The following is a 20,021-nucleotide window of genomic DNA, read 5'->3' as shown; positions in this document are numbered from 1 at the left end:
CTGCAGGGGTCAGTACTCGGACCGCTGCTGTTCAATGTATTTATTAATGACCTAGAAACAGGGACAAAGTGTGAAGTTATAAAATTTGCGGATGACACTAAACTCTGTAGCAGGGATAGAACTGCGGAGGAATGTGAAGACCTACAAAGGGACCTGAACAAACTGGAGGAATGGGCGAATAAATGGCAGATGAACTTCAATGTAGAGAAATGCAAGGTCATGCATATAGGGAAAAAGAACCCGATGTTCAGCTACAAAATGGGAAGTAACCTTGAAAAAGACTTGGGTGTGCTGGTGGATACAACAATGAAGTCAACGGCACAATGTGCATTGGCCTCAAAGAAAGCAAACAGAATGTTGGGTATTACTAAGGGTATTATAACCAGAACGAAGGAAGTCATCATGCCTCTGTATCGTGCGATGGTGCGCCCGCATCTGGAATACTGTGTCCAATATTGGTCACCGTACCTTAAGAAGGACATGGCGATACTTGAGAGGGTTCAGAGAAGAGCGACAAAAATGATAAAAGGTATGGAAAACCTTTCATACGCAGACAGGTTAGAAAGGCTGGGGCTCTTTTCCCTGGAGAAGCGGAGACTCAGAAGAGATATGATAGAGACTTACAAGATCATGAAGGGCATAGAGAAGGTGGAGAGGGACAGAGTCTTCAGCCTATTGGGAACCACAAGAACAAGGGGACACTCGGAGAAATTGAAAGGGGACAGGTTTAGAACCAATGCTAGGAAATTCTTTTTCACTCAGAGGGTGGTGGGCACCTAGAATGTGCTTCCGGAGGTTGTGATAGGACAAAGTACATTACGGTGTTTCAAAGAAGGATTGGATAAATTCCTGAAGGATGCAGGGATTGAGGGATATAGGTAGAGGTAGAGATAGGATTATGAAAGGGTATAGATAGAAGGATAAAGGGGATTGAAGGGTTTTAGACAAAGGATCACCTTACAAGTCATGGACCTGATGGGCCACTGCGGGAGCGGACTGCTGGGCGCGATGGACCTCTGGTCTGACTTAGCGGAGGCAACTTCTTATGTTCTTTTACAAGTTTGAAATAAGTATGGTGTGCTGTTTCCTAGTGAATACAAAAACTTTGAATTTAGTTAGGTTACCTAATGTCAGAGAGAGCAAAATTTTTGCTGGGCATTCTTATGCTATGATAAGACTATTTTAGATCACATTGTAATCTAATCCTCTTCACTTTTTTTCTAGACTTAATTTATGAAATAATCCTTGAAATATTTTCCATAACTGTATAGCGCAAAATATCTCTTTTCTTGGAGCTCTTATAAGTTTCAGTCTCAAAAAACATCAGATCCTTCATTCTGTTCTCAGCTAGGAAGAACTTGGCCACCTTCTGACATTCAGGTGCCTAAAATGACTGATAGAAAAACATTAATAAACAAAGTACCTTTCTAGCAGTGAGACACATTGATCCACTAGAGATATTTGATCTCCCAAAAGCAAGGTATCATAATCCTATTCCAATTTCTTTAGCAGAACCTGTTGTATGCGTTCAAAGGCCTTATTCCAAATAGATAATTTGGTACATTCTGAAAAAGAGTGGACAAATGTGCCCCTGAGATGTTTGCACTTAATGTATTTGTCATTATCCCATAATCCATATTTCTTTAGTGAAGACACATGATTCCATATATTAGCTGTTAGTTTACCATAGTTGCAAATCTGCGGAAGGATATCACTTTAAATCTCTGAACTCCTCTTTCTGCAGTGGAGAACAGCTCCCTCTTCAATTTTTCCTTCTGCAAGTGAACTCGGAAAGTGCTTTGCTCCTGCTTCTTTTTGTTATTTTCGTGTATTTTTGCTGTTGGCCTTCAGATTATTTTATGCATGGCTCAGTGCTCGGAGGTCCTCCTCTTGGGCTTACTCCCCGGGGAAAGGACGTAGTCCCATGTGGATGGACTGCTGCTCCCAAGCTAACTCTTTGAGTACCTAAAGAGCAAAGCCTACTTTGTGTCCTGGAGCTCAGGACCATTTCCCTGGGAGCTGCTTACTGTACCTACTGCTAGGCTTAAACCGAGACATTCAAATTTCCAATCTACATGACCTCCTCTCAGAAATAAAAAGCTGGATGACCTGAAACAGAGTACAACTAAACGTGGCGAAAACCGAACTTTCTCCTTTGGATACGGAGAAGCGACCCCAAACTTGCACACCTGTCAGTCTCCTGGTATTCCGCCACCCTGACAGCTAAAGACAAAAGTATGCAGCCTAGAGGTAATTCTATATGGCAACCTTTCACTCTCTGACGATATCTCCCAAGTAGTATCCGCCTTGTTCTGCTACCTCTGGCAGCTAAGGAAAATCAGACAGTACTTCTCAGAGCTGGACTTCCCTCAACAGTTATGTTTTATGTTTGTTTTTTTAACATTTGATATACCGCTTAAGCATATTACAGATCTAAGTGGTTTACAATAAAATACTAGTACTTAGAACTTCCCTATCTGTCCCGAAGGCTCACAATTGTAGCTAGCACTGGAGCCCTAGGCTGGGACTCAGCAGTGCTTCCAGTGGCCACCAACAAAAAGTGCACTGGTGTGTGACTCAGACTGGAGTCACCCTGCAGGATTTTTTTAAGGAACTCAAGCAAAACACCAACACAGTTGTTTGAATAACAATAAAGAAAATTTACTTTGCAAAATAAAGTCAGAATGGTTCCAACAATCAAAATGGCTCAGAGTTCATTGGAGCAAATAAATGTTCAAACAAGAAAAAAAAAAAGAAGGCAGAGGGAAAAATCCTGCCAGCATTCAGGATTTCTCTCTCAATAATCCAGTCCTGCCTGTGATATATTCTTTCACAGGGCTGTTTATATCCCAAACTTCTTTCTCCCCAAGTCTGCTCCATAGCAGAGCTCAGGTAAATGCAGTCCACAGTATTCAAAACAGTGTCTGTAGAAAATGCTTTTTACTCCATCATCCTTAGTGCAAATACCAAAATATAAAGCCTCCAGCCTAAAATATATCAGGGCTGGGTAAAGAGGAGTGCTGTAAGTTTGCCTTTCTAAAAGCACACAAAACAGCTTTCAAAACTCCCTCCGGATGTAAGCAAACTTCCCCCCACTCACCCTTAGCTCTACTCACAACTGCACAGTTCAGAAAGTCCTTGCAAAATGACTGGGAGCAGGAAAAAGAACCCAGCCACAAAATAGTAACAAACACTCAGTCTTTGCTCATCCTGAACTGATCGCCACTTCCACATCCATCGGTTCTGGAATCACACACAGATCCTCAGCAGGCAGCTCCATTTGTAATTCCATGGGAGTTTCCTCAGCAGTTCCTGGTAATTCTGGAGGTGTTCCAGCTTCCTCCACCTCCATGGGGACACAGCCATTACCCCTGCTTGAGCCAGGCAGGTCCTCATGGGAGAGAGCCCTCAGCTTCATCCCTATCCTGCCTAACAGTTTGTTCAGGACTGCTGGCCTTTCTAGGGGAGAGGCACGCCCTGATCTACCTGAATCAGCAGGGATTGCTCCTCTCTCTGTCTCCCCCGGTGGTGACCTAGATAATAGGACCTTGGCTTGCTTTCAGGTCCTGCTTCTCTCTTGCTCCCCTGGTGGACAATAGGTAAACCACAGTGACCATGGCAGGTACGGAGCCTGACTGGTCACACAATGTAGCTAAAGTACCTGAGTAAACAATTATTAAAACAGAAAAGATATAACAAAATTCCAAGAATTGTGAAGGAAAGGTACAATTCAAATAATAAAGAAAAAGAATAAAATTAAAATATACAAATAAGTTTAAGAGATTGGAGACTGAGCAAAATAAATCCCAATTTGGTGGTAAGTCCAATCATTAATCCAGTCCAGTAGAGTTCCACATCTGCAAGGAAGGATCGACACAGAGAAGTGATGGTGGACTTTGGGGCCATCCCTGCCAGAGGTGAAGGAATCAGTGGCTGCAATCTGGGCCCAAGAGCAGAAGGCAAAGAAACCAGGAAGAAGAGGCAGGCCACGAAAGGTCATCCGACGCTGTCACCAACCCACTACATACCATCCAGGCAGGCCCCACCGATGCAAGCCAACAACAAAGTCTTTATCAACTGTCCGTGGTCCCGGCCTGCCAGAAAAGTGGTGCACAATAATCTCCAGTGCCGGAAGGAAGGAGCCAACAGTGCAGCCATCAGGTACAATGCAGTCCCGCCAGCATGAAAGGGAAGCTGCAGAAGTGCCCGATGCAAGCAGCGGCATCTACAGCGCATCCAACAAGCAGAAGATGAGAAGAGAGAGCACAGGGCAGAACTGGGCTCAAACAAAGCAGCCGCTCCACTCACAGTCACAACCTCAGCATCCAAAAGAGAGAAAAGAAGAGCTGCAATCATTCCTTCAGTGTTTCTCAGCCGTCACCAAATGCAGGTAGGAAAGGCCTCTGCTAAAGATTAACAGTTCAAGGCCATTAGGGTCTATAACGGTAAAATTAAAAGTAAAATGAACAGAACAACATAAAACTATAAATAAAGTTAAAACCAGCAAAATAAAATGAAAAAACAAGAGGGAGACACTGAAGCTCGGGTTTTAATCGGGCAATGTTATCTCCTGTATGAACTATTGCAACATGCTCCTAAATTGGCTCATTGCAACAAATACAAAATGCTGCCATACTGCTCCTGAAGAATCTCCATATACAGTCTTCCCTTCCCTCCCCACCCCATAGCAGATGGAATGGTGTGTAGACAACTGCAGCAAAATGCTTCAAAATAAAAATAAAATAAACAGACTTTCTATCTATTACAACATATAAAAGAAGATTTTTAAAAATTAGTTAATCTTAGACTATTCCTTTTGGTCTAGGTCTGGCTCCTACTTAAATAGGAAGGCTCCCAGTGGAATATTGATAACTGGAAAGGTTTGGGAGCATGAATTAGATGAATTTAATGTTATCTGGTTATTGAATGTTATCATACTACAGCTTCGGCAACTATGTGACAAATGTCTGATTTGCCTAGTTTAAACTGAATGGCAATTGCCGATGTGCCATGCCTTGCCCAATAATGCTCGGCTCGCTGCCCTGAAAATACAATTTTCCTTTGTTTGATTTTCCTACCCTTTTTTTCATAGAATTACAATATACGAGTGGACTCTGGCGTATCATTTTTTTCACTCACAGATAATGGATAATGAACCTGAATGTCCACCTGCCTTAGGACTAGATTCACTAACGATAGTGGCTCAATCGCTGTTGGCCGATTCTCTGGCTGATTTTCCAACAGCGATTGATTCACTATCAGGTTTGCATGCAAATGATTTGCATGGAGGTGCAAATCATTTGCATGCAAACCCAAGACTCAATCCCTAACAATAGTGATAGTGGAAGTAGCCTCCTGTCATTGCTGTCAGGGCTTCTGCTTTTTTTTAAAATGGAACAGATGTTCTGAGCGCCATCTGTCACATTAAAAAGCCCCCCCCCAGCGCTAGCACTCCTGAGCCACCGAACCCCAAACAGATGGCAGTAGGGATGCCCACTCCCGCCTGCCCAGAAAGACCTCCCCCCTCCCCTCGAAGAAAAAGGCAGGAGGGATGCCTACTCCCTCCTACCATTGGAGTGCCCCCGGCCCCGTACCTTAAAGTTGTTGGGGGGAGGTCTTTCTGGGCAGGAGGAAGTGGGCATTCCTCCTGCTGTTTTTTTCAGGAGGTGGGGATGGGGGGAGTAAGTGGGTGCCTTTGTGGCAGGAGGGTTTGAGCATCCCTCCTGCTTTTTTCTTCAGTTGTGGGGGAGGCCTTTCCTTGCAGGAGGGAGTGGGCATCCATTCTGCATTTGTAAAAGGGGGGGTACACGATTGTCAGGGGTCTGTTGGGGGAGAGCTGTTGGCAGCGGTGGGGGATTTTTTTTTCATTTATTTTTAATGGACAGATATTTTACTTGTGTAATAAACACAAAATATCTGTGCCATTGAAAAAAAAAATGACACCCTCCCCCCAGGCAAACCTGTTGGTAACTATCTACAGCAATGGTCCCGAACCTTTTTGACACAAAGGACCGCTTTTATAGAAGCAAATTTTTCCCGGGGGGGGGGGGGGATTTGGGGCGGGTTCATAGGGCAGTTTTATACACACTATACATTATATTTCTAGCAATAAATAAATAGAAATTTCTACCTTTTGTTGTTTATACTTTCCTCATCTTCTTGCCATTCTCTTCCTTCCATCCACTGTCTGCCTCTTCCATATGGCATCTGCTTTATTTCTGTGCCTCTACCAGAAACTATCTCTCCCTCCACCCCCCCAATTGGGCTGGCACCTATCTTCTTCCCTCTGCTCCCCCCATGGTCTAACATCTCTGTCTTCTTCCCTTCCATCTCTCTCTCCCTCCCCCAGGTAGTTTTTAGCATCTCTCTCCTCCTTTCCTCCCTTCAGATCTGGTATCTGTCTCCTCCCCCTACCACAATGCTCCAGTATCTTCTCTCCTCTCCCTTCCTTTTCTTTTCTGCTTTTTCTTCTCAATTTGTTTTCTACCTCTTGTCTATTTACTTTCCAGTCCTCAATTTCCCTTTCATTGTGTCTACCTACAGCTTGCCACCTTTTTCCCTCACCCCTTCCAGTATCTCACTAAATCTATCCTCTTCCCCCAATCCAGCAAGTGCTGTTTCTTAACCCCTCCTTCCATCTAGTATGTGCTTGCTCTCTCCTCTCCACTTCCTTCTAAAGTGCCCCCCCCTCTTCAACCTCTCCCATCCAGCGTCTGCTCCCCTTTCTCTCCTCCCCACTTCCTTCTAGCGTCTGCTCCCTCTCTCTCCACTTTCAGCATCTATTTCCCTCTCTCCCCTTCCAACCAGCATCTGCTCTACTTTCTCTCCCTTTCAGCGTCTGTTACCCTTCCCCCTCTTCCTCCCCTTCAGTGCCACTGAACCTCTTCCCCTCATAAGGCCACCTTTCTCCCTTTCCCTCACCTGTGCAGGTGCTCTTCAGAGTTTTCTGTTTCTGACACGGCAACATTCTCACAAGTCCCGCGCAACTGCCCCAAAGTTTCTTCTCTGATGCAAGCCACCCAGGCGGAAACAGGAAGTGCGTCAGAGGAGAAGCTTTGGGGCAGTCATGCTGGACTTGTGAAAATGTTGCTGCGTCCAGATACTCAGAAACAGAAAACTCTGAAGTGCATCGTTGAAGCTGAGGGGAAGGGTGGGGGAGATGGCAAGATGAGGGGAAAAGATGCCTGTTGCTGGCAGTTCTCTCGCGGCCCAGCTGTCAGACGACTGCGAACTGCTTGTGGGCTGTGGACCGGGGGTTGGGGACCCCTGGTTTATAGCAATCGAGTTTTAGGATCGGTAAGAAACGATGCTAAATAGCCAAGCAATGTAAAGGAATCAATCGCTTGGCTATTTTGCATGGGGTTTTACTAATTTGCATGGCTAGTTCAGAAAATGGGCGATCGAGGAGGAAACATGCGGTAGACCATTTCGTGAATCTGGTCGGTTAGCAGCGATCATCTCTAAACCTGTAAAAAAAGCAGCAAATTACAGCTATACTCGCTCGAGGAGCGCAGAGAGAGGGGAGACATGATTGAGACGTTCAAGTATCTTACGGGCCGCATCGAGGCGGAGGAAGATATCTTCTTTTTCAAGGGTCCCACGACAACAAGAGGGCATCCGTTGAAAATCAGGGGCGGGAAACTACGAGGTGACACCAGGAAATTCTTTTTCACTGAAAGAGTGGTTGATCGTTGGAATAGTCTTCCACTGCAGGTGATTGAGGCCAGCAGCGTGCCTGATTTTAAGGCCAAATGGGATCGGCACATGGGATCTATTCACAGGGCAAAGGTAGGGGAGGGACATTAAGGTGGGCAGACTAGATGGGCCGTGGGCCCTTATCTGCCGTCTATTTCTATGTTTCTATGTTTCTATGCAATCGCTGACTTTAGTGAATCTAGCCCTTAGTCATTCTTTTCAACTTGACTACTATTAACATAACCTCATTAAGTGTTAAAAGACAAAGGACTGTCAAATCCCATCAAATGCAAGAAAATTTTAATATATTTAAACAAACTTCACTCTGACATATGTTTCCTTCAAGAATCCCATATTGATGCTTCTGAAGCTGCTAAACTTGCCACTGGAGTCTTCAGTCAATGCTACACCTCTCCAGCCTTAGGGAAAAAGAACAGAGTGATAACCCTCATTCGCAAATCTTGTCCTTTATAAACTGTTTTCTCAGCTTTCTGATTCTGAAGGCAGATGGCTACAATTGAAAGGAACGATACTTGACTCTTCTATTACTCATGACTCCACTTTTTTCCATCAGCTCAACACTGCAGCTCCAACCTCCCTAACCTCTCATACATTTTAACTTGTGATTTTAATTTTCCTTTGGACCCTATTCTAGACCACTTCTTCAAATGTTGTCCAGCAAAACTATGTGCAAGAGCCACTTTAATGTCCCTAATACAGCTAATAGTTGGTCTGACATGGCGGCTACACAACCTCACTGGAAGAGACTACACCTGCTATTCAGCCCCTCATCATACCTACTTCAGGCTAGATCAGGGGTAGGCAATTACGGTCCTCGAGAGCCAGAGCCAGGTCAGGTTTTCAGGATATCCACAATAAATATGCATGAGATAGATTTGCATCTCAAGGAGGCAGTGCATGCAAATCCATCTCATACATATTCATTGTGGATATCCTGAAAACCTGACCTGGCTCCGTCTCTCGAGGACTGGAATTGCCTACCCCTGGCTAGACTACTTCAGTACTAAAGACATCATGCCACTGATCAAAGATGTCAAAATCCATGAAATCACAACCTCAGATCACTCTTTTATAACATGCTTACTTCAATAGTCAGCTGATAGGATTACATTGAATGCCTGTTGATTAAATGCATCATTGCTTCAAGGTGAGACGTCATATCTCACATTAAATCTGAGTCTGAGGAATTCTTTACTCGAAATAAAGACCCTGACCTATCATTTACTACTATATGGGAGTCCTATAAAGCCTGGCTTAGAGGTGAGGTAATTAGCTTCTCAGCCTTCAAATGCAAACAATTGGATATTTCAATTTCTCATCTGGGCAAAGAAATTCATGATATGGAAGCCACACTATACTCCAAATATGATGATGTTGTTTGTCATAAGCTTCAAGCTTTGAAATTCCAGCATCACTCACTACTCTCCAATGTTTCCTCTTCTATATTATTTATTTATTTTATTTTTATATACTCAAAATTTTCTATACCATTCTCCCAAGGCAGCTCAGAACAGTTTACATGAATTTATTCAGATGCTCAAGCATTTTTCCTTGTCTGTCCCTGCCATCAGACTACTATGAGGAAGCCAATAAAGCTGGGAAACTATTAGCTTCTTACTTGAAAGGGAAAAGAATTAAACATTATATTACCAGTATTAAATCCTGTTCAGGTCAGCTCCACACTATCCCTGACCCATTTGTGTAAGTTCTTCCTTAACCACACATGCCTCGAACATTTATGGTTTAAACTGTTTGAGGCTTGTGCAGATGACAGAGCTTGCAGGAATGGGGCAGGGACAGGAAAAGAACACTCTATGATGGGAAAATGAGTTCCTGCTGGATCAGGGAAAAACGTGTGTCCCTGGGTCATTCTCTACCTCTGATTTTAAAGGAATTTAACTTCTATAAAAGCTTATACTTTTCAGAATCTTCTGTTTCGCTAGATATTTATCAAGGACTTTCTGTGCAAATTTAACCTTCCTCAAGTGTCCTCTGGTGACAGTTGTTTTCTTCAGCAACCTATTCATGAGACTGAAATCCAGAATGCTATAAAACTCCTTCCATCAGCTAAGTTGCCTGGTCCTGATGGATTACCAGTAGAATTTTATAAATCTTTCACTTCCACAATCATACCAGCTTTATTGCTCTACTATCAATCTTTATTGGCTTATCCCTCTTGCATCGGCTGCTTTCTGGAAGCTAATGTGGTTCTTCCAAACCCAGGAAGAGACGCGCAGTTTGTTCAAAATTACAATATTGAAGAGTGCCTGTCTTTTGTACTTATATATTTCATGCGGACTGTTTATTGCTAGATTCACTTCTCTTACTTGCCTCCAAAAATCTGCTCTTCCTGGAAAGATTTAAGGCAGTTATCATATAAGTGGTGGAATTTGACCTGCTTGATACAGGGATATGAATACTACTGTGCAAAGAAATCTGATTCAATTGGTAAATTCACTAGCAAATGGTGTGCACTAAAAGTATACCTATCTGTATTAAGCAATGCTAATTAGATTTTGTCACTCGTGTATCTTAAATCATTTATTATGATTGTTTCCCTCTCTCCCCTTTTCCTATTGTGTAAGAACATAAGAATAGCCTTACTGGGTCAGACCAATGATCCATCAAGTCCAGTAGCCCGTTCTCACGGTTGCTAATCCAGGCACTAGTACCTGGCCAAAACCTAAGGAGTAGCAATATTCCATGCTAACGATCCAGGGCAAGCAGTGGCTTCCCCCATGTCTTTCTCAATAACAGACTATGGACTTTTCCTCCAGGAACTTGTCCAATCCTTTCTTAAAACCAGCTAAGTTATCAGTACATTTCCAGTCATCACAACTGTTCAGCTATTGTATACATTTTGTATTGAAAATTTAAATAAAAAAAAATTTTTGTAAATAAGGCAGCCTTTACCTAATATGTAATTGGACTAACCGAAGAGAGGGAAATAAGGATTTCTTAAAGGCCACAGTTAGTTATATCTGGTTTTAAGATATAACTAGGTCTTATATCTGCAAATCAACACTAGATAATTCTGAAAAGCAGACATATTTGTGACTCCTGATGGAGATACCTGTGCTAGTTTATACATAGAAAGCAAGCTACAGCTATTTTAGTGTATTGTTAGGAAAATGATATATAAGCATGTTCCCCAGTGGTGCTGAAACCCTGTAAGTTGATTTTTGCCTTGATTTGAGTTTTTGATTTAATTACTCTCATTTACAAATATGAGCAGAAATCAAGTTACAGTTCAAGTATTGTTTTCTCGCTTAAAAGAGCTTGCAGTCTAAATTGTAAAATTCTGAGCCCAAGCAATGGGATAAGGAGTTGCTCAGTCACAGTGAAAGAAGCAAGACTTGAACCCTGGCTTCCATAGTTTGCTCTAATTACTAGGTTATTTCTCCAGTCTGGCTGCGTCTGCTTACTTTGTCAGGACAGCATGATATAGCCCACTAGAATGAGCAAAAAGTGCTGTCATGGAAGAACTTGGTTAGTCCAGCTTTCTGTTTTGTCCCTTCCAGATTCCATATGCTAGGTGTTCAATCCCAACCTGCAATCTGGTAGTTGTAAAAATCTAAAAACTTTCTCTGAGCACATGCTCCACCCACTTAGCCTGAGAGCCAGGAAATATATCCAGTTCCAAGTTCTGCAAGCAATCCATGCAGAAGTCTTTGCAGTTGCTCTGCTTCTTTTTCTTATTTTTTTCACTTAAAGTTCGTTTTCTCGGTGGCTTCAGTGCCTTGAGAAGCCTTCCTGGTGGTCCCCTGTTGAAGGAAAGGATGCAGTTCCGCGCTGACAGACTGCTGCTTCACAGAGAAACTCCGGTGGATCTGTGGAACTAGCCTGCTGTGTGCCATCATTTCTGGACTTGGGGGTCCCTTCTCCTGGGAGTCTGCTTGTCGGTGACCTTGTCATGGGTTTCAAGTGCAGGCTACTTTTCCTGCCCCTGACCGTGTGGACGAGGACCCATGTGGGGCGGAGGTCGTAGTCGGTGTCTGGCTGGCTGGCAGTCTGAAGATTTCAAGTCTGGTCCATTTGGAACTGTTTCTGAGGCAGAAAATCATTTTCCTCCATTCTAATAATGTTTAAAGCTGCTGGCACTGCATAACTGTGAGTAAATCTCTATTTTTTCCTATGGGAACTTCGGAGGTGGCTTATAAAACAAGTTTAAAGTTATTTTTCAAAGGTTCTGAGGATAGGGTTCAGGCCCCCCACCTCCCCAGATCCCAACTCGCTATTTTTTATTTTAATTTTTAGTTTATTTTTGCCATTTTTGGTGAGAAATCGTGATGGCAGCCATCTTGGATTTTAAAACCAATCTTTTTTCTAACTTTTATTTCTGCCTCAAAAACCCCTCGATTTGATACAAAATCATTTTGGATGGAATTCTCAGTCCCTAATCTTTTGACTGTGCATATTGATTGTGCCGGATTGGCATCAGGTCAGCAGTTGTGTACTGCAAGCTGTAGCACACTGGGGGAGGGGGTGGGAGCTTCGGACTTCATCTCCTCTGAGAAATTTTGAGCTGAAGAGCCGGCCTGGGACTGGACTCCGTGCCTTCTGAAGAAAATCTTGCTCAGAAGCCGTTCTGGAATCTGGTGCAAAACACCTGCGTTCTGAGTCTGGGATCTCTTTTGGCATGGTGCATGTACCCCAACAGAGCCCTGCCATGGTTGCCATGGGCCTTTTCACCAGATTTTATTCGGCGGCTCTTGAAGGTATATCCTTCAGACCCTGCTTGTTTGACGTAGCTGGCGGGTGCATTAGTTTTGTTTTTTTTCAGTCTGTGCCTGTGGTGAAGCTTCCTATTCAGGAGCCCTCTTGTCTGGCTGTGGCAGACCTCGATTGCAGTAGTTATCATGCAGATATTTTAACTATTCTGTCTCCTACCACTATCTTTATTTTGGATCTGGCTGATGCCTTTGCTGGGACCGGTCACATCGGCCACTCTTGAGTGTCTGGATTTGGATGCTGACCCTTCTTCACAGATTTTTAAGATGCTTCTGTCCGCCTCTTTACTGCTGATGTTCTGATAGAGCTCCATTTGGATTCTCTACCTTTCACTTCTCAGTCTTTGATCCTGGACTATTCTCCTGTGCCCATCTTTAAAAAGGGATCAAGAGGTGACCCGGGAAACTACAGACTGGTAAGTCTGACCTTGGTTCCAGGCAAAATGGCGGAAGCACTGATAAAAGAAAACATCGATGAACATTTTGAAAAAAACAAACTTCTGATAACCAGCCAACATGGTTTCTGCAAGGGGAGATCGTGCCTGACTAACTTATTGCACTTCTTCGAGGGAATTAACAAACAGATGGACAGAGGAGACCCCTTAGACATCATATACCTAGATTTCCAGAAAGCCTTTGACAAGGTGCCTCATGAACATCTACTCCGGAAACTGAAGAACCTTGGGGTGGACGGAGACGTGCATAGATGGATCAGAAACTGGTTAGAGGGTAGAAAACAGAGGGTAGGGGTGAAGGGCCACTACTCGGACTGGAGGAAGGTCACGAGTGGTGTTCCGCAGGGCTTGGTTGCTATTTAATATATTCATAAATGATCTAGAAACAGGGACGAAGTGTGAGATTTGCGGATGACACCAAACTATTTAATGGAGCTCGGACAAAGGAGGACTGCGAAGAATTGCAAAGGGACTTGGACAAACTAGGGGAATGGACGACGAGATGGCAGATGAAGTTCAACGTTGAGAAGTGTAAAGTATTGCATATAGGAAGCAGAAACCCGAGGTACAATTACACAATGGGAGGGATGTTATTGAATGAGAGTACCCAAGAAAGGGACTTGGGGGTAATGGTGGACAGGACAATGAAGCCGACGGCACAGTGTGCAGCGGCCGCTAAGAGAGCGAATAGAATGCTAGGTATAATCAAGAAGGGTATTACAACCAGAACGAAAGAAGTTATCCTGTCGCTGTATCAGGCGATGGTGCGTCTGCATCTGGAGTACTGCGTCCAATACTGGTCGCCGTACCTTAAGAAGGATATGGCGTTACTCGAGAGAGTTCAGAGGAGAACGACACGTCTGATTAAAGGTATGGAAAACCTTTCATACGCTGAGAGATTGGAGAAACTGGGTCTCTTTTCCCTGGAGAAGAGGAGACTTAGAGGGGATATGATAGAGACTTACAAGATCATCAAGGGCATAGAGAGAGTAGAGAGGGACAGATTCTTCAAACTTTCAAATAATAAAAGAACAAGAGGGCATTCAGAAAAATTGAAAGGGGACAGATTCAGAAAAATTGAAAGGGGACAAATTCAAAACGAATGCTAGGAAGTTCTTCTTTACCCAACGTGTGGTGGACACCTGGAATGCGCTTCCAGAGGATGTAATAGGACAGAGTACGGTACCGGGGTTTAAGAAAGGATTGGACAATTTCCTGCTGAAAAAGGGGTTAGAAGGGTATAGATAGAGGATTACTACACAGATCCTGGACCTGTTGGGCCACCGCGTGAGCGGACTGCTGGGCATGATGGACCTCTGGTCTGACCCAGCAGAGGCACTGCTTATGTTCTTATACTTACTAGGTGATCTGAGTTAATTGGGTATATCACAGTGGCAGCTAAAAGATATCTGCACTGCCTTAGAACATTTGTGCAAGCAAAACTGATGGACCCCAGGTCTGACCCAGCAGAGGCATTGCTTATGTTCTTATGTTCCATTCAGTTCACAGCTCCTTGGTCTGGTTTCTGAACAATGTGATTCCCCAGAAAGCTCTTTCTGACCTTAAAGCTATGTGTAAGCTTTATTACCTGAATCCTGATTTTTGGCAGGTTTGAACAGCCTGAGGTAAATTCTACCAAGGTGCAGGTTATCCAGTGCGCAGCCCTCCCTAGTGATGGGGGAGTGAGGTTTAAGGACTCTCAGGATCGCAGATAGATTGTGAGCCCACCGGGACAGATAGGGAAAATGCTTGAGTACCTGATTGTAAAACCGCTTAGATAACTTTGATAAGGCGGTATATAAAATCCTAATAAAACTTGATATTATATTACAAAATGTTCTTTTCTTTTCTGATAGCATCTTTAGGTATCCAAGCAGCAGTGGCTGCTTCCTTTATAGCATGTTCCTGGCTTTCCGGCCTGCGCAATGCGATCTCTGGAGGTGCATGCCTGTCCTCCACTGGTGATGGATGGTATGGATTAAGTGCTGGATGCCCTTTATGATCTCTTTTGAGTTCTTAGTACATTCTCTGCTGGTGCAGTGTCTGCGCACTGGACTCTGTAGGGACGCTGCCTCAAGGATCACCTTCAGCGGATGTCCTTTCAAGGGCTAGCTTCTTTGTAAAGGTCTGGATGACCTCTACACAGGTGTTGCTGAGTGCCGTTCTAAGTCTCTTCCTGTGAACAAGTTTTGCAGGATGTCAGGAGGGGGTCATACTGCTCTTCGTTTCTCCCACATGTTTTTCCTTCCAGAGACATTCCCAGGACTATGCCCATGTTAACAACATTTCCAATCCCAGGCATCCTCAGGTTCCTGTGCAGTGGCTGCGCCTAAAAAGTCCTGATGGCGCAAGGGATTGGGCGTGACTTCCTCATCTCAAAGGCTGACTTCTCAGTTTCATCAGGAGTAGATTCGACATTCATTGGACACTAGTTAGTCCTCCTTTGCCCACCTCTGGCTTTGTTTCTGGACTCCGGCAAGTTGACCAGACTAGAATCCAGGGTCTGTGATACTCTGCAACGCCTCTTAGACATTGGGATGGTGGAACCTGTTCCAGAACACAATTTGGGCTTAGACGGATACTCCTTATACTTCATCGTACCAGAAAGGCTTGGAGGATTGGAGACCCATTCTGAATCTAAAGTCGGCCACCCTCTTCTTTTAAATTCCTTTTTTTCCGACTGTCAACAAGGTACATAGTGATAGCTGCTGTCTCTCCAGGAGAGTTTCTAGTGTCCTTGGATCTCAGAGGTTTTCCTCCAAATTTTGCTCTACCTGGCACATCGCCGGTTTCTGCATATTCTGTGTTCTGCAACAGCATTTCCAATTTGCAGATTTGCCCTTTGACCTCGTGACACCTCGCACTTTCACCAAACTAATGATAGTTGTGGTGGCTTTCTGCTAGTAGTGGGGTCCAAAACCACCCTTCCTGGGACAACTGGTTGATCCAGGCTCTCTCTCATCAGGAGTATGAAAGAGCAGTGGAGACATTAGTGTCTTTGCTGCAGATATAAGTTCAGGAAGAGGCTCTTGACATCCTCACAGTCCCTGGAGTTTCTGGGCCTTCTCTTCGTCTTCAGACATGGTTGTGTATTTCTTTTCGAAGCATGCAGAACCTTCAGCAAATTCTCCTGGACCATTCAGCTCCCTCGACCTGGTTTTATCTGCAGGTTCTGGGGTCTCTGGCTACCTCATTGGAGGCGATTCCTTGGGCCAGAATGTCCATGCACCTTTTACAGGAGACCCTCCTATCTTGGTGGTCTCCACAGAATTGTCCCCTTCAAATGCTGCTCCCCTGGACGGTGCCAGCTAGCAGCGACTTGAGCTTGTGGCTTCAGGGGGAAGCTGGCTGCTAAGGCTGGCTGCTTCGGATATCCGAATGAATGACTCTTCTGATGGATGCCAGCCTGTTGGGTTGCGGGCTCACTATGGGGACTGCTCCATTCAGGGGCAGTGGACTCCTGGTCTGAAATGTTGGTTGATCAATCGTCTGGAACTTCAGGCAATTCATCTGGCGCTACTCACTCTCCAGTCTGGAACAGCGGTGGGAGTTTTCTCCGTTCCTTTCTGCCGAAGGCAGTTTCTTTCTTCCACATCAACCAGGAAGTTTGTTTATTCTGCGTTTCTTTCCACAGGCTCAGAGCAAAAGAATTGAATCTTGCGCCAGTTGGCTGTCAGGAGAGTCTTGCTCCACTGTTTGGATGGAACTAATGATTCCTGGTTGTCTGATCGCCTATTTGTCCTGACTGCTGCACCTCGCTGGGGTTGGTTGGCGGCCAAAGCTTCAATCACTCGATGGATTTGAATGGCCATTTCTGTGACTTCCATTGCCCGCAGCTAGCAGTCGCCAATTTCGTTTAATGCCCACTTGTCTGGAAGTGTGGCTGTGTCATGGGCAGTGTCTCGTGCTTTTCATCCTGATGAACTTTGTGGGGTGGTTACTTGGTCCTCTCTTCATACTTTTACCCGGTTTTGCTCGTTCTGCTGCGACTTTTGGGACCTTAGTGTTGAGGGCAGGCTCTTCTGTCCCTCCCTAGATGTTACTGTTGCTTTGGTATGTCACCTAGCATATGGAATCTGGAAGGGATGTAACAGAATGGAAGATAAGGTTTATACCTTCAGTAATCTTCTTTCCCTGTAGGATTCCATACGACCCGCCCTTTCTGTGTACACTCGGTTGTTTAGAATAACCTACTTCTTGCTGCCTTGCTGATTCTCTTTACAGACTTGAATACTTTCCAGCCAGTTGTCAGATAGTGAAATGTTTTCTGAGTATACGCATTACCAAAGGCCTTTCTTTGAGTTCTCATTGCACACAGCAGGTTAGTTCTACATTGTTCCTCAATGTTTTTCTGAGTTGCCTTTGTGCTTATTTATCGCTTGTTAATATTTTGCAGAACAAATCAATTCTTGATAACTTTGATGTAATTCTTGATAACTTTGATGTAATCCGCAAGACATTGGCGGAATAGAAATCACTAATGTAAAGTTCAAAAATTACTTATATTGCTGAGGATCCTCCCCCATACTCCCTTGTCATGGATTTGTTCAGGTATGTTGCTTGGCTTTGGGACATAACTGGATATGTTTCCTGGCTCAGGCTAAGGGGGTGGAGCATGTGCTCAGAGAAAGTTTGTGGATTTCTGCAAATTCTGGATTGCGGGTTGGGATTGAATACCTAGCGTATGGAATACGGGGACTAATAGAAGATTATTGAAGGTATAAACCTAATCTTCCATTATGAAAAAATTAACATTTCTGAAACAATTTCTCTTAAGAATTTGTTGCCTGACATTCAGCAATGTACACACCCTTAAGAAGGCATTTTAGTTTAGAAATCTTTAAACCAGCAAGGGTGAGCAACTAACTTTGAGAACAAAGGGCCATGTTTACCAAAACGTAGTACATGCTGTAGCCATTTTATTTCTATGAGCTATACAGCACTTAAATAGCTTAGTGTGCGTTAGTAAACATGGCCCTAAATTAGGTGGATATATCCATATTCTTACACTTAGTTGATATTTTTCAGCCTGTTGTGTTAGTTAACAAAGAGACTGATAGGTCTCATGTTACTCTGATCAGGCTAAGTTCAATTTTATTTCTAGGCAGGGTTTTCTGCAGAACAATGAAAATCATGTTGCATATTGATCAAAATTTTGGTATTTGAAAATTAATTTTTTATTATTTAAGGAAGGTGAGATGCCAATCCATGAACTTCTTAGCCTTTATGGCTATGGCAGTACAGTTCCTCTTCCTGGAGAGGAGGAGGAGGAGGATGAAGAAGAGGATGAAGAAGATGATGATGATGTGGATAACGATGAGAACAGTGGTTGTAGTGCGGAAAACAAGGTATGTATATTCACACGTTAATTTGAAGAAATGAAATGCGGAGAGAGCGGGAACTCAAAGGCCTTGAGCATGCACAGATGCTCAAGGCCTAGCAAAAAGGACGGCAGATCTTCGGGCACCGGCATGTCCTGTGTGTTGGTGCCAGGTGCCAGATGGAGGGTAAGCGATGTGTTCAGGTGGGTGGATGGGTGCTTGGGGGATGCCGGATCACAGGGGGGGGGAGGCGTTCGTATATCGAGGCAAGCTCGGTTTCCGAGGCACCAATCCCATTCCGATCTGCGCATGCAAATGGGTGTAAATGGCATGCAAAGTAGGAAGGACGTGATTTACTAAACTTTTCCAGGAACACCGACTGGGCTGGCCAATCCAAAAAGAAGCGACTGGTGGGGACAAGTTGCTCACAACCTTTCCTGCTCTCTGCCAACTTCTCCTGCCTTTCTGCCCTGACTCGCCTTCCCTTCTCCGCATTGTGAGCCCGTGGTTTTAACCTGTGGGTTTAAAGCAGCTTAAAACCATGGGCTCGCAAAGTGAAAAAAATAGTAAGTAAAAAAGCTCTGCCAGACATGAAGGGCCAGCGCATGCGCAGACCATCTACAGTCAAGGAAGATGGTCTGCGCATGCTCAAGGATCGCTCTCCAGTGATCTGTGCGGTCGTTGGGGGGCATGCCAACGATCACCCCCATTTGCATGCAAGCCTTTAGTGAATTTGTCAGCCTGCCTGTAATCGTCCATGGATCGGACATGGAAAGGAAGATTAGTGAATCTGGGCAAAGGACCCTAGATAGGAAAATGAAATTATAAGCAACCACAAACTTAAATAAATATAGACAAAAATCAAACTTAAACCTCAAGATTGGTAAGATATGTAGCTCAACACCAGAGAAAGAGAAACAGCACTCTACGCTTTGGAATATAAAAAGAAAACAGTGTAAATTTACAGTAAAACTGCATTTTCGGTTCATGAAATTAAAAATAAAATTCTTTTTTTTTTTTCTACCTTTGTCTGGCTATTTTATTCATGTTTATTCTAGTTTCTGCTTTCTTCTATCTTTTAATTTTCTTTCCAGGGACTGCAGTTTATCTGCCTCTTCTCTCCTTCCTGTCTTCACTTTCTCTCCTACATCCATCTCTGACTTTAACCTTTTCCTCTATTTATTTTTCCACATCTCTATCTGCTTCTACTTACATCTTTCCATTTCCCTCATCCTATTATTCTCCAGATTTTTTGCTAACTCTTCCTTCTCTCCCTCCCAGCCCTCCCTTCCAGATCTTTTCTTTTTCTTTTTCCCCCTTTATTTTCACTCTTGACAGAAAAAAGAATTAAAAGCACAAAGTAAAAAAAAAAATTAAAAAAAAATTAAAGTTGTTAGTACAGATGTGGTGTCTTAATTGAGTGATTGTTTTAACTTCGGACCATGCTTTTCTTCAGAGCAACTCAAATATTAAACCAAATTTTCTTTTAAGCAACACTCTGACAAGCTTATAATAGCAAATCATAAAATGCAGTACACAGGTGTTACTGGAACTTTTAACAAATGTCATCCACTCTAAAACACAATTTAAGGGTTGCCCAAAGTCTTTTGATTCCTATCTCACTCTGTCTATAAAACCAAAAATACAAAACCTATCGATAAGTAAAATCTCACCAAGTATAAAACCCACAGTATTACTGGAACTTTTCACCAGTGTGTCATCCAGTCTAAGGGTTTCCCAAGGTCTTTCAATTCCTATCTCACTCTGTCTATATTCAATCATCAATCAAAACTGCACAA

General features: G+C 43.7%; 2 protein-coding genes across 8 annotated transcripts in view; one reads left to right on the top strand and one right to left on the bottom strand.

The window, feature by feature from the left end:
- MIER1 (MIER1 transcriptional regulator) overlaps positions 1-20,021 on the top strand; it is a 133,270-nt gene that overhangs the window by 45,818 nt on the left and 67,431 nt on the right. For all 7 annotated transcript variants that reach the window (XM_033915927.1, XM_033915923.1, XM_033915921.1 and 4 more), the window contains one exon: positions 18,091-18,249. In XM_033915927.1, coding sequence (XP_033771818.1) covers positions 18,091-18,249 — 159 coding nt within the window. The remainder of the gene's footprint in view (positions 1-18,090; positions 18,250-20,021) is intronic.
- WDR78 (WD repeat domain 78) overlaps positions 1-20,021 on the bottom strand; it is a 187,274-nt gene that overhangs the window by 166,944 nt on the left and 309 nt on the right. The window lies entirely within an intron of this gene.

The sequence above is a fragment of the Geotrypetes seraphini genome, chromosome 12, assembly GCF_902459505.1.
Source record: "Geotrypetes seraphini chromosome 12, aGeoSer1.1, whole genome shotgun sequence".
NCBI classification, from domain to species: Eukaryota; Metazoa; Chordata; class Amphibia; order Gymnophiona; family Dermophiidae; genus Geotrypetes; species Geotrypetes seraphini.
Note: the sequence above shows the minus strand (reverse complement) of the source record. Positions and strands in the feature narration are given on the sequence as shown.